This window comes from Hemibagrus wyckioides, linkage group LG05 (assembly GCF_019097595.1).
Source record: "Hemibagrus wyckioides isolate EC202008001 linkage group LG05, SWU_Hwy_1.0, whole genome shotgun sequence".
In the NCBI taxonomy this organism is placed as follows: domain Eukaryota; kingdom Metazoa; phylum Chordata; class Actinopteri; order Siluriformes; family Bagridae; genus Hemibagrus; species Hemibagrus wyckioides.
Genome location: NC_080714.1, coordinates 19,911,601 through 19,926,921, shown reverse-complemented (window position 1 = coordinate 19,926,921; position 15,321 = coordinate 19,911,601). Strand labels below are relative to the sequence as shown.

The window sequence follows — 15,321 nt, the reverse complement described above, 5'->3', positions numbered from 1 at the left end:
CCTGGACCACTTTTGATAGATACTGACCAATGCAGACCTGGAACACCTCACAAGAGCTGCAGTTTTGGAGATGCTCTGATCCAGTGGTCTATAGCCATCACAATTTAGCCCTTTGTCAAACTCCTTACGCTTGCCCATTTTTCCTGCTTCTAACACATCAACTTTGAGGACAAAATGTTTACCTGCTGCCTAATATATCCCACCCACTAACAGGTGCCATGATGAGGATGGTATTCACGTCACCTGTCAGTGGTCATAATGTTATGGCTGATCAGTGTACATCGTTATAAAAACAACGACCTGCAGTGTCTTGCTGTAAGCTGTAGATGGCGCAGTTTCTCCTGTCATCGCTTCCGACTGACGCTTAAAGCTTGGAATTTTGAATCAGGTTTGGAATATTTCGCAACCTTCACGTGTTTAATTATCTACTTATAAACATATTAGGGTGCAAAGATAAGTCCCTACATGCGTTCGGCACAGATTAGGAGGCAATAGGCAGAGCTGAGGTTAGGTTTCGTTTCTCTGGTAAGGACGGGGCTTATGAGGAATAAGGCGGTTTGATGCCAAGCCCTATCATTTAAATGCGCTGTGAGAGACGACATCCGCCTTACATTCTCACTGCACTGTACCACCGGAGAGAGTACATTATTAAAGATGCGGCCGTCTAACGCTGAGATCCGGGCTGTCGGTCTCGACTTCATAGAGTTTTTACACGAGACACATAGATTCAATATTACTCAGAGAGATGAGCTTCAAGAGATCTATCAAAGAGAGTTCAGGAACAGGTGAGACTTTGTATTGTGATCTGAAGGGTGAGGACACTGGCATATTGTGGAGAGCGTAATAACAAACAATAAAGCTGACCAAACATACATAGGACTGTCAAAAAAAGTTTTGTAAAGAAAATATTCAGTGACAGCTAAATGTTTGTGAGACACGGGAAACCGAAGACAGTATGAAGAAGGTTTTATTTATTGCATTATTGTTTGCTTCTGTGGACCGTTGCCTCATCTTTGCTTTGTGCACGCGCAGGTGATTAGCTTCGCATGCTAACTAGTTGTTAAGCCTGTTAAAGTTATCATAGTAATTGGATAACTCGATGTTATTAGGAATTGAAACAGATACAGTCAGTTTATTCACTTTTACTGCTTTATTGCAAGCCTTTCTCAGACTACACTAAGGGAAATCATTCATATTGGGCTAGAGCCAAAAAAGAAAATTAGAGCATATCTTAAACATGATAGAAAGAAAACTGAAACTAACAACTTATCATGGTCAGCCGCAAGAAAGTGTCTTCAAAAAGGAAACACGGTGTGTCTGTCTATCTCTATATCTTTATACAAGTGATATATTTACTAGAACAGTCTTCACAAATCACATTAGATTCTTTTGCACCATGATTAATATGTAAATGAATGATATACATAGCCCTACTACATGACATAGCCCTACTGATTATTCTGTACTGGACATAAATACAGGTTTTTAACATGACCCCCGTCTCTGTTTGTCCACAGACATGGTGGCAATGATCCCAGCTTCTCTAAACTGCTTTACGTCCTCAGGAACAGCAACAGAGCACGTGTCACCCGGGACAAACGTGTTTATTTTAAAGGAAATGTAAGACTGACACCTTTGTCTATTGTTAATAATTCACTATCACTTTAATAATTTAACAGTTTTCAAGGGTATTCATTTTTTGTTGTTTTATTTATTTTTTTTGTATTCAGCTTTGCTTTATACGTATACAGTTTAATTTGCTTTAATTTATTACTTCAGCTACTACAGCCTTGTAAAATTACCTCAGTGTTTAGATTATCTTTAGATAATTTTGGAATATATTATTTTCAAGAAAATAACGGAAGCAAACGTCGGAAAAGAAAATTGTGCTGCTCGTTTCATTCATACATTCATTGCTGTCATAGACGGTGTTTTGAGAAATGTAGTTTTAACAATTTTAATAAAGATCATGGCTGAGAGGTATCCAAACCACTAGGCAAAGTCGAAGTCAAAACAGAGCAGGGTCATGTGATTAGCAAAAGGGAAACATTAGGCAAACAAAACATGTGAATAGAAAGAAAACTGGATTGGCATACACTGGAAAAAAGAAAAAGGATCGGTAAAGTCAGGAGTGTTTTTTAGCAGCCGGCTGAATGTTTATGGTCTGTTTATATAGGTGCGGGAGTAATTCTGAACTGGGTACGTTTTGGGTGATTGCGACCCAGTAAACAGCTGTGGTTTTGGGGAAGTGTAGTCTAGAGTGGTCATGTCAGTAGGCCATTCTGTGTTCTGGGAAGTGGAGTTTGTAGTCCTGAGTTCAGAGTTGATTGCCGTCTCTGCCCTTAAGGAAAAATCACATGTGGTTCAGATGTAAATAGTCTAATGAGGAGCTAAGTGTTGTTATTTCTAATATTATATGAGATATTGCAACATTTATTTACATAACTGGATTAGCCGCTAATACAAATAATTGAGAAATAACAATATATAATGTTATTTCATCATTAAATCTATGATTACATAAAAGTTTTAGAGAATTTTAAAAATTTCAGTTTTAGGCTGCAAAGGTTTTTGAACAAATTAATTCGTTACAATTAAAACTTTTTCAATTGTTCAAGTTTTCGCTATATTGTTAAAAAATAAAATAAAATAAAAAAGTTGCTGTAAAAAAAAAAGTAAACTTTGGTTGCCAGTAAATTTCTGTAAGATTTATAGTAAACAACTGTAAAACATAGTTACAGTACAATTGTGTAATAGTTTAATGATGTCTAAAAGAACACATAAGCCAATACATTTGCTCATAGAGCCGATGGCAAATTCAACAGAGCTGAATGGTCTTTCTCAACCATGACAGACCTGGATTTGAACACACAACCTTCTGATCTGTGACTCAAAGCTTTAACCGCTGACTGACCACCACCACAACTACCCGCTAAATAGCCACAATCACTACACACACTGATTGAACAACTTGTAACACTGAATTTACTCCACAAACAGATCGACTCCTTCCAGGTTAGTTGTGGCGGCTTAGTGGATAAAGTCACATACAAGAAGGTTGTGTGTTCAAATCCCAGCACCTTTGATTGGTTTCTTGACCAAGCCTCAGCTTAACTGTTATCCAAATATACTGGGTAATGTGTTATTTTATACTATATAAGATGCACCAGTCAGCAATAAACCTAAGACCACTGACAGATGAAGTGAATAACACTGATTACCTTCTCATCATAGCACCTGTTAGTGGGTGGGATATATTAGGCAGCAAGTGAATATTTTGTCCTCAAGGTTGATGTGTTAGAAGCAGGAAAAATGGCCAAGAGTAAGGATTTGAGGGGGGAGGATTTGACAAGGGTCAAATTGTGACGGCTGGAAGACTGGATACGAGCATCTCCAAAACTACAGCTCTTGTGGGGTGTTCCCGGTCTGCAGTGGTCAGTATCTATCAAAAATGATCCACAGAAGGAACACCAGCAACAGGGTCATGGGCAGCCAAGGCTCGTGGGGAGTGAAGGCTGGCCTGTATGGTCCGATCCAACAGATGAGCTACTGTTGATCGAAATGCTGAAGAAGTTAATGCTGGTTCTGATAGAAAAGTGTTAGAATACACGGTGCATCGCAGTTTGTTGCGTATGGGGCTGCATAGCCGCAGGCTAGTCAGGGTGCCCACACTAACCGATACCACAGCACACCTTCAGGGATCTAGTGGAGTCCATGCCTCGAGGAGTCAGGGCTGTTTTGGCAGTAAAAGGGGGACCAACACAATATTAGACAGGTGGTCATAATGTTATGGCTGATAGTTGTATAACATATACACAGTACACAGTTGTTTACTGCAAAGAATTTTGCATGACTTTATTGGCAATCCAGGTTGTAAAATCTACAGCAAATTTTATACAGTGTAATTTTAAAGAATAATAATTGAATTTGAAGACAGTGTTGTTGTATTACATTACGTTTCAGCTAGAAAGTAAAAACATGGCAGCAATGCCCCTTGAGTGCAATTTGTGTCATTGTTTACGCAGGTACGAGTGTTAAAGGACCAGTGGTGGAGACCTAGAGAGAGGCAACTGAGTACCAGCGCTGCCAGTCTGAGCATTTTAAGATCTCTACCATCTCATAATGCTCGGGAGGCATCCCCTCCACCTCCTGGACCAGAGGGAGGTGTCAGAGCCAGAAGGAAGCTGGCTCAGGAGATCCTCAAGAAGCTTAGTAATGAGAGGTGAACACACACACAAAGAGAATTGGATTGAATGACTTTATTTAATTTTATTTTAAATTTATTTTTTTCAACCCAATGAATCAAATCTAGGCTCGGAGGGAGAAGATGCTGGATGGAAAATATATTCTAATTTGTTTTGTATTTCTACATAAATGTTTAATCTGTTCTGACACACTATTGTGAAACCCAATATGTAGCCGTGTTTCAAGGTGCCCTTCATGGTCCTTTATGTACCTTTTATAAACATGATATGAAAATCTGGGTTTCAGTCTGACAAGAAAGATGCTAATTTGATATACAGACAGCTAAGACCAGGGGTTATATTTCAGGTTTAGGAGGTGAGGGAGCCTTCCTGTTAAATGTCAACAATGTGTAAATAACAGTGTATTATATTATTAAAATCCATCCATCCATCCATCCATCCATTGTCTATACCTGCTTTATTCCTAAGTAGGGTCACGGAGCCTATCCCAGCGCACATAGGGCGAAAGGCAGGGGTACACCCTGGACAGGTCGTTATTAAAATCATTTTCCACATTTATTTCGTGATATTATTTACATGACTTTCAAAGAATTGGGCTCCATTTGCCATGCATACGAAATTAGTCAACTTTTAGTATTAAAATCCACTTTTAACAGAAAGGCTGCAGTAATATTGACACTTGATTGGTATTATTGACTCAATATTGGTTGATTAACATCTATTTCAACTTAATGATGCAATATTTTCATGCATTGTAACTTGCAAGTATTGGGTTTGAAATGTTTAAAGTGTTTCCAAGTCTATAACAAGTTTATAGTTTTAAAGAGACATACTTCAGCTTTTAGCCTTTTACACAATTGACATAAAATAAACATAGCTAGTTTCTTCATTTGTTTGCCTAGAAATTAGCTTCAGACTACCCAGAACAGACAAGCGTACCAATGTTTTTATTCCACTTAGCAAAAGGGCTTGAACAAGTACAAAAGGCTTCTTTAAATTCATGTGAAGCATTGGTGAGAACACCTGAAGGTTCACTGAAGCCACTGCTTTTTCTTATTTTCTCAGATCAGAGTTTGTGGCTGATAAACATGGAGTTTGGGTCAGCTGTGATAGGGAGATTGTGGATGGGAGAATGCAGGTGTGTGTGGACAGTGAAGATGTTTATGAGTGGAAGATGTTTGTTGAAAATCGAGGGCAGTATGTCGTGGATTTCACCTACTACTCACCACTGCACTGGATACAATGCTTCAGTTTTGATGACGCCAAGAAAGTCACCCGCAACAATCCCCTGACTCTACACCCTGGTGAGAATAAACCCATTTTCACAAATTCAAACTTCAGATTATAACTTTGACTGAATTTGATTGACTGTAGCTCTTGGGTTCACCAGGTGAATCATATGAGGTCACAGTGAAGTTCCATTCAAATCATGTGGGTTTGTACCAAGCAACGGTGGCCTTCGAGTTCAAGTTAAGCATGGAGCCAAGGCCATTCCACATTGTGCGCTTTATTGAAGCTGAGTTCAGCACCCAGCTTGCTAAAGACCTGGCACCCATTGAGCCTTACACACCCTTCAGACTATGCAGAAACCAAACTGATGATTTTACTGTGGTTGAGGGAGAACAACCTGAAAAGTACGGCACACACAGATTCCTGACACATCCTAAGACTTATAGTATTTAAGTTTGTATTTTGAAAAATGTTTACACAGTAATGATGAACTGAATTTTTTTTCAAGAAAAACTGACAGTCCTCACTGTCTGTGTGTCTGTGATGTTTTCTGTAGCCTGGCCATACAGCGTCTTCAAACTGAGGTCCTTTTGCTGCCATATGAATGCCCAGGCTATGTTGATGACCTGATTGACTTTCTGAACAAACAATGTTCTTACAAACCCTTTTTGTTGCAAAAGAAGTAAGTAGGCTATAGCATTCTTCAATCCCTCGCTATAGATAGTTATTGATTATTATTCATTACATAAAAGTGCTGTTGAATTGTTCATAGTTCAACTGCCATGCAACTCACAGGTTTATAATAACATGGTGATATGTCGATACGTTATTTCTGTAGTAACAGCTCGTTCACAGGGATTTGTATGATGGATTTCTTTACAACATCTAGAAAGGCAATATATCTCTTTAGTTTAAATATATTTTATCTTATTTAAAACGAAATATTGGTCACTTAAAAGGTTCCATAGGTTGATTTTTTTAGCTGTAATTAAAGTGTATGGCATTGTGAACGAGGATTTGAGAGCCCTCCATGCTCCTATAAACAAGTCGCCTTAGGAACTGTGCAGGCTTCATCACTCCACCCCATCATTGATTATTTTTGTATTTATCAGCAATGTTTCATTTCTATAATAGAGTTTATAGGCTGTTTGTGTGTGTGTGTGAATGGTGGATAGGCTTCTGCTGGAGTCTCCTCTGGATTTTTATAACTACACAGAGCGCTTCGAAATTCTCCTTTACCTGGAGGAACGTCAGATGGAGGTGGACATCAAGGCATATGACAAGCAAGATGTCACCATGAAGCCTGACAGACACAACAAGAAACTTTTGGTGCTTGAGGTAAATGCAGAGCAAAGTTCTACCTTCACTGTACTATCTGCTAATGAGCTTCTTTATTTTCTTTAAATCACACCTGAGCCATCATCCTGGTTCATTACATATCTGATACACTATATTGCCAAAAGTATTCGCTCACCCATCCAAATAATCAGAATCAGGTGTTCCAATCACTTCCATGGCCACAGGTGTATAAAATGAAGCACCTAGGCATGCAGACTGTTTTTACAAACATTTGTGAAAGAATGGGTCGCTCTCAGGAGCTCAGTGAATTCCAGCGTGGAACTGTGATAGGATGCCACCTGTGCAACAAATCCACTCGTGAAATTTCCTCGCTCCTAAATATTCCACAGTCAACTGTCAGCTGTATTATAAGAACGTGGAAGTGTTTGGGAACGACAGCAACTCAGCCACGAAATGGTAGGCCACGTAAACTGACGGAGCGGGGTCAGTGGATGCTGAGGCGCATAGTGCGAAGAGGTCGCCAACTTTCTGCAGAGTCAATCGCTACAGACCTCCAAACTTCATGTGGCCTTCAGATTAGCTCAAGAACAGTGCGCAGAGAGCTTCATGGAATGGGTTTCCATGGCTGAGCAGCTGCATCCAAGCCATACATCACCAAGTGCAATGCAAAGCGTCGGATGCAGTGGTGTAAAGCACGCCGCCACTGGACTCTAGAGCAGTGGAGACGCGTTCTCTGGAGTGACGAATCGCGCTTCTCCATCTGGCATGATGGACGAGTCTGGGTTTGGCGGTTGCCAGGAGAACGGTACTTGTCTGACTGCATTGTGCCAAGTGTAAAGTTTGGTGGAGGGGGGATTATGGTGTGGGGTTGTTTTTCAGGAGCTGGGCTTGGCCCCTTAGTTCCAGTGAAAGGAACTCTGAATGCTTCAGCATGCCAAGACATTTTGGACAATTCCATGCTCCCAACTTTGTGGGAACAGTTTGGAGCTGGCCCCTTCCTCTTCCAACATGACTGTGCACCAGTGCACAAAGCAAGGTCCATAAAGACATGGATGACAGGGTCTGGTGTGGATGAACTTGACTGGCCTGCACAGAGTCCTGACCTCAACCCGATAGAACACCTTTGGGATGAATTAGAGCGGAGACTGAGAGCCAGGCCTTCTCGTCCAACATCAGTGTGTGACCTCACAAATGCGTTTCTGGAAGAATGGTCAAAAATTCCCATAAACACACTCCTAAACCTTGTGGACAGCCTTCCCAGAAGAGTTGAAGCTGTTATAGCTGCAAAGAGTGGACCAACGTCATATTGGACCCTATGGATTAGGAATGGGATGTCACTTAAGTTCATATGTGAGTCAAGGCAGGTGAGCGAATACTTTTGGCAATATAGTGTATGTGGCCATGCAACACAAATGAGAAGGCTCAGATCAGAACGCATGTGTCTTTTCTCAAATGTGTGTGCGTTTATCACTGTTGTCACCATCATCAAGTGTGGCAAAAACACCAATGCAGGACAGTAACAGAAAGGTTTATGTATATATTTATATATAAACGTAAGGACAGTCGCAATAAACTGTCATGATAGACTGATCCAATCTAAAAAAAATACCTGAACAGTAAAATTTGTCTGATCACCTGAATATATTTTTTGTCATATAACCATAATTTTAATGTTTTTAGCAATTTCAATGTTCTCCACATCTGTACTATCCTGTCTCCAGGTTCCAGGTGTTTCTGAAAATCGTCCATCTGTGTTAAGAGGAGATCATTTGCTGCTGACTAAGTCTGATGACCTCAATTCACAGCATTTCACCAAATACAAAGGTTATGTGCACCGTGTGGAGCTTGACCGGCTCAAACTGGGTTTCTCAAAGGGGTAAGGCTGCTCAGGCATGTAACTTGTGCCTTATCTAGCACTGGTTTTTCCCTTGGTACCATTTGACACTTGCATATTAATACCCATTTGTTTTGTACAAAGTATTTTGCACATTTGAGCCTTTAAATCTTGAGTCCTGTTTTTCTGGTTTCCTAGATTGTCTGTTTTGTGTTGACTGTTCTTTGTATTAGCTTCCCTTTTTACGTGCCATGATCATTTTAAAGTGTACTACAAAGCAGGATTTCTGCTTAAGCAAGTTAAGCTCAGTTTCACCATAGCTACGGATCTCCTATTATACTGAAGTCAGGTTAAGCCAAAGAGAGTGAATAAAAGTCCTGCTTCTTAAGCCATTGTATCTCGTAAATGATCTAACACTTCATGAAGGGTCCTGTGAAAGTCACAGCATATTGGTTTGTAAGTTATGACTAGAAGTTCTTTTAAGCAGGACACAGGTATAGGTTAAAATAGTTTGTCGTTGATTCTGTGCACCTGAGCCAAAAAACAATGAGAATTGCTGTGTCGTGAACTTAATAGATAAAAGATATAGGGTTTTTTTTATTACATACAGTATGTTCATTACACAGAATGGAGCACATTAGTCAATTTTGTAGTAAAGTTAATGTTTTGCAGAAGTCAAACCACACACATTTTTTCCAGTAGATGTACAAACGCTCCAGAAACACTGATTTTATTTGTACGCACATGTTGTACAGTATGTACATGTATATGGTAAAGAATGGCAGTCACCTGTAAATGACCAGGCACGTGCATGGCACAGAGGATTTGGATTTGGTGACACCAAGAAAACTTCGAAAAACCGTATTTTTAAACTTAACTTGCTAGTCAGTTTTAACTGGCTGTATTAAAGTGTTGCACAGCATTAAAAGAAGATGATGTGGCAAGCAAAACCTGTTTATACCCACTGCAGACATCCTCCTTTTATTCAGTAGATCTAATGGCTTATTTGTCTTAATTGCTCATACAAATGATTTATGAATAAATCCTTTCCTTTGATAAATGGGACTAATCCAACAAATACCCTGGATAAATGTGGGCCAGTATTTTAGTCATAACATGGCTGGCAGATGTGCTAAAGAGGGGGAAAAAGACAGTGATAAAGATGATGTCTCACTGTTGTAAGGCATCTGTGAGTAGTGCTGGAATATGTTTTAGGACAAAATGAATCCTAATGGCTTATTTTTCTGAATTGTGAGATTTTAAATGCAAATGTTTATGTGTGTATATATATATATATACACTAGGGGTGTGTGTACATATGTTCTATAGTAATAGTCCTTGTTATGTAAGCACCCATATCTCTTTTATATATTTATATATATATATATATATATATATATATATATATATATATATATATATATATATATATATATATATGATAGAAGGGCCTTATGTGGAGCACCTGCTCCAGTCACACACTCTGTACTATGCGAATTTGCTCCCTTATACAACAGGAAACAGCTTCCTGTTTGTTGTGATTTCATCATCTTTTTTCTCATCCTTTACTGACAGTATTCTGTTGTAACTACGAGGAATTGGCAATAGTGTATTCAGATTTGGTGAAAATAGTATGTGTCATGGTTTTAAAAAAGACATTGCATATGGAAATGAGATCTGCAGACAAAAGCGGAACGTTTTCCTGTGGCATCAGTTGCAGTTGTGCAGTGTTAATGTCAATTTTATCCCGTTATAATTTGTGAAAAGTTTATTATAGACCTTTTATTATGTACGTCTTACACACATTCAGTGGGTTTTTGGAATGGAACAACATTTGACTTAGCTAACTAGTGTTTATTTGTTAGGGTTCAGTGACTAGATGGCAGATATATAACTATATATATATATATATATATATATATATATATATATATATATATATATATATATATATATATATATATATATATATAATACATATAAAACTAAATAACTAGCAATATACTGTGTATATATATCTAATTTTTAGTACGGATTTGTAGGTTCTTGGACGGTTTCATAAAGAACATGAAGTTTCAGGTGGAGTTCACCCTTAACCGACTCCCAATGAGACTCCAGCATCGTGCTGTGCATCTAGCTGTCGAACACCGCCTTCAAGATGTGCTGTTCCCTAAAGAATCAAATGTCGCATTCGAAAGGCCAAAACCATCACTGAGGTCAGTGTTACATTGTTTAAGAAAGTCAATGTATTTCTGCTATGCATTTACACTAGGAGTGTGTGTGTACATATGTTCTATAGTAATAGCAAGTCCTCGTTATCCTCGTTGTTGGAGTATCTACAAACTGACTTTTACTACACTGTCGGTAAAAAAAACCCAGTAAAAACTGATGTGTTGTGTGTTTCTAATTAGCCTGTTTGACAGAAAGCTGCAGGAAAACTCTGAGCAATACACTGCAGTGTGCAACATTGTAGCTGGAGTGTCTAAGCCAGCACCGTACCTGGTGTTTGGACCTCCTGGCACAGGAAAAACAGTTACGATGGTAGAAGCCATTAAACAGGTGGGGCAGGTTTGAGCATATGTTTACACCACATGCCCTGTAAATACAAAGGGCATATAATGGGCATCATGCACTTGTGTTTTGTTTCTCTCTCTCTCTCTCTCTCTCACACACACACACACATACATACCTTAACTAAATTTGAGAAAAGAGATAGGAATTTACATGTATTTTTTAGAAGATATAGTTTCATGTGTGATCTTTCCCCCAATTATTAGGTATTTCATAACTGTGTTTTTTTATATTGCTCTTTTGTCGTCAGAGCCACACTAATCATACGAATATGGCATTAATATGTATGACATGTCATCCTCTGCCAGGTAGAAAAGTGTTTGGCGGATGTGCATATCCTGGCATGTGCTCCTTCTAACAGCGCTGCAGATCAGCTGTGCGAGAAATTGCTGCCACACGTTGACACTCACAAAGTGTACCGAATGTACGCCAGCAGTCGCAACCCCGAACAAGTGCCCCCTTCTCTGCAGGTTAGTGCATGATGTTTTTCCGAATAAGAATGTGATAACTCTACTTTATGAAAATGTAAATATATATTTTGCTAACATGACGCACAAAGCTTGTGCAAACGGCATATAAAGTTAATAGATAAGGAGGGAGTTGAACAAACGTGGCAGTCATAAAATCTGAATAAGTTTTTATTAAGTTATGAGGCTCCATAATAAAGTAGACATATGAGCAATCGATTACGTTTAACTACCGGCTGTGACATGACTCGGGAGCTCTCGCACGCTGTTGACGACAATGTAGAGACAAGATGGCTGGACAAATTTCTAACAGAATGGGAACAGAACTCATCAGCAATTATTTCAACAGCAATGTAGAGTCGAGAGCTCCTGATCATCAAACACCATAACTGACATGTACCTCAGTAGGAAGGTCTGAAGAGATATCTTATGTTTAAAGGAATTACCTGTTTTACATTGAACGATGTTGTTTTATTATTTTTTTTTATATTTTAGTTATTATATAGGAAATAATTACAAATTAAACCACTAAAATGTAGTTGCTTTAAACAGTCACTGGGGTGTCAAAGTGGAATCTTTAAAGACACTTTAAAGTTTTCTCCCTTTTCACCTGTGGAGATGACCATACTTAGAGTTAAACTTAGTTTAGTGACTTCATAAAACAGAACATGTCAAAATATATCCATGTATATGGTTGTCCTGGCTGCCACATTTATTTTATGTAAAGGTACTTTTTTTTTTTTGCTTTCGCTTATTTTAAATGAATTAATGTTTATAGAGCACTATGCAGAGTGTGGTCAATCTCATGTATATCTTCTGTTTCTGTAGGTAGTTAGTAATCTTAAAGGTGATATGTTTGAGTTTCCACGTAAAGAAGAGTTGATGGAATTTAAGATTGTGGTCACCACTGTGGTTACTGCTGGCAGGTAAAATTTCCTTACAAAGATCAATACTGTGATGAATACATCATTAAAATATGCGGTACTTGTTATGAAGCATGCATGTGTGCAGGCTGGTCACTGGAGGGGTGCCTGCCGGTCATTTCACTCATATCTTTGTGGATGAAGCTGGCCATGCAGTGGAGTGTGAGACTATTATTGCCATTGCTGGTAAGAAACAGTAACTGATACAGTGGGAAGCTAATTTTATGGTACTGTGCTTGGTCTGTGTGTGTGTGTACTGTAAAGTACTACAGTTTGAATTGTGCGTTTGTGCCAGGTCTGCTGCGGGCAGAGACAGGGCTGCTTGTGCTGGCCGGAGATCCGAGACAGCTTGGGCCTATTCTAAGGTCTCCATTAGCTATCAAATATGGCCTGGGTAAGATATTCTAGTGTAAAATAAGACTATTTCTTCATTTTTTCTTCTCTCTCTTTTTACCCAGTTTTGTTCTAAGTTCTGTTTTTTGTCTGAAGGTCTGTCACTTTTGGAGAGGCTGATGACTAAAAACCAACTCTATAAGAGAACAGATACCGGATTCAACAGTATCTATGTCACCAAGCTGCTGCGCAACTACAGGTCACGTCCAGCTTGTCTGTATATCTGTTTTATTCGGATGTTTTGTAATTCATTACTTCTTATGACAAAAGCTGTTTTGTCCTCTGATGACATGCAGGTCTCACAGGGCAATCCTGAAAACTCCTAATGAGATGTTTTACGATGGAGAGCTGCAGCCATGTGCAGATGAATTCACTACCAACTTTTACTGCACCTGGGAACACCTTCCCAAACAGGTGAGATAAAAATGAGCATTACTTCAAAATGCAATATTTTTGTTAAATAATTTTAACCATAGGACACAACAAACTAAGGTGCACAAAGGGGAAGTTTTTACAGTGGTGGAAAAAAATTGCCTTCTCAAGTGAAATAAAAAGTTAAAAATGAAATAATAAAAACTCACAGAGACACAGGTGACTCAAGTTTTAGTTTAATCTCACCTAGGAGAAGAAGTCACACAAGGATACAAATTAAAAATACTAGGACTGTAAGAACTTCATCATCTTAACCTTAGGTCACACATATGCTATATTAATCATAGATAACAAGACATGACCGCAACCTAACATCCCTCAGCCTCAATTTCACATCATACAGCCGCAGCTTCTCATCCCTCAGCCTCAATTTCACATCATACAGCCGCAGCTTCACATCCCTCAGCCTCAATTTCACATCATACAGCCGCAGCTTCACATCCCTCAGCCTCAATTTCACATCATACAGCCGCAGCTTCACATCCCTCAGCCTCAATTTCACATCATACAGCCGCAGCTTCACATCCCTCAGCCTCAATTTCACATCATACAGCCGCAGCTTCACATCCCTCAGCCTCAATTTCACATCATACAGCCACAGCTTCTCATCCCTCAGCCTCAATTTCCCTTCATACAGCCGCAGCTTCTCATCCCACAGCCTCAATTTCACATCATACAGCCGCAGCTTCACATCATACAGCCGCAGCTTCTCATCCCTCAGCCTCAATTTCCCTTCATACAGCCGCAGCTTCTCATCCCACAGCCTCAATTTCACATCATACAGCCTCAGCTTCTCATCCCACAGCCTCAATTTCACATCATACAGCCGCAGCTTCACATCCCTCAGCCTCAATTTCACATCATACAGCCGCAGCTTCACATCCCTCAGCCTCAATTTCACATCATACAGCCGCAGCTTCACATCCCTCAGCCTCAATTTCACATCATACAGCCGCAGCTTCACATCCCTCAGCCTCAATTTCACATCATACAGCCACAGCTTCTCATCCCTCAGCCTCAATTTCCCTTCATACAGCCGCAGCTTCTCATCCCACAGCCTCAATTTCACATCATACAGCCGCAGCTTCACATCATACAGCCGCAGCTTCTCATCCCTCAGCCTCAATTTCCCTTCATACAGCCGCAGCTTCTCATCCCACAGCCTCAATTTCACATCATACAGCCTCAGCTTCTCATCCCACAGCCTCAATTTCACATCATACAGCCGCAGCTTCACATCCCACAGCCTCAATTTCACATCATACAGCCTCAATTTCACATCATACAGCCTCAGCTTCACATCATACAGCCGCAGCTTCACATCCCACAGCCTCAATTTCACATCATACAGCCGCAGCTTCACATCCCACAGCCTCAACTTCACATCATACAGCCGCAGCTTCACATCCCACAGCCTCAACGTCACATCATACAGCCGCAGCTTCACATCATACAGCCTCAAGTTCACATCATACAGCCGCAGCTTCACATCATACAGCCGCAACTTTACATCCCTCAGCCTCACTTTCACATCATACAGCCGCAGCTTCACATCATACAGCCGCAGCTTCACATCATACAGCCGCAGCTTCACATCATACAGCCGCAGCTTCACATCATACAGCCGCAGCTTCACATCATACAGCCTCAACTTCACATCATACAGCCGCAGCTTCACATCATACAGCCACAGCTTCACATCATACAGCCGCAGCTTCACATCATACAGCCGCAACTTTACATCCCTCAGCCTCAATTTCACATCATACAGCCGCAGCTTCACATCATACAGCCGCAGCTTCACATCATACAGCCGCAGCTTCACATCATACAGCCGCAGCTTCACATCCCACAGCCTCAACTTCACATCATACAGCCGCAGCTTCACATCCCATAGCCGCAGCTTCACACCATACAGCCGCAGCTTCACACCATACAGCCGCAGCTTCACATCCCACAGCCTCAAC

The 15,321-nt window shown here is 40.1% G+C and overlaps 1 protein-coding gene across 1 annotated transcript in view; it reads left to right on the top strand.

Moving 5' to 3' along the window:
• Positions 1-504: 504 nt before the first annotated feature.
• Positions 505-15,321, top strand: part of LOC131353362 (putative helicase mov-10-B.1) — a 28,877-nt gene continuing 14,060 nt past the window's right edge. The window contains exons 1-16 of the mRNA XM_058390350.1: positions 505-785; positions 1,518-1,620; positions 4,026-4,222; positions 5,271-5,509; positions 5,596-5,839; positions 5,992-6,117; positions 6,611-6,773; positions 8,456-8,610; positions 10,611-10,784; positions 10,980-11,127; positions 11,448-11,609; positions 12,435-12,532; positions 12,618-12,715; positions 12,825-12,923; positions 13,019-13,121; positions 13,219-13,336. Of these exons, the coding sequence (XP_058246333.1) occupies positions 655-785; positions 1,518-1,620; positions 4,026-4,222; positions 5,271-5,509; positions 5,596-5,839; positions 5,992-6,117; positions 6,611-6,773; positions 8,456-8,610; positions 10,611-10,784; positions 10,980-11,127; positions 11,448-11,609; positions 12,435-12,532; positions 12,618-12,715; positions 12,825-12,923; positions 13,019-13,121; positions 13,219-13,336 (2,358 nt within the window). The 5' untranslated portion in view covers positions 505-654. The remainder of the gene's footprint in view (positions 786-1,517; positions 1,621-4,025; positions 4,223-5,270; positions 5,510-5,595; positions 5,840-5,991; positions 6,118-6,610; positions 6,774-8,455; positions 8,611-10,610; positions 10,785-10,979; positions 11,128-11,447; positions 11,610-12,434; positions 12,533-12,617; positions 12,716-12,824; positions 12,924-13,018; positions 13,122-13,218; positions 13,337-15,321) is intronic.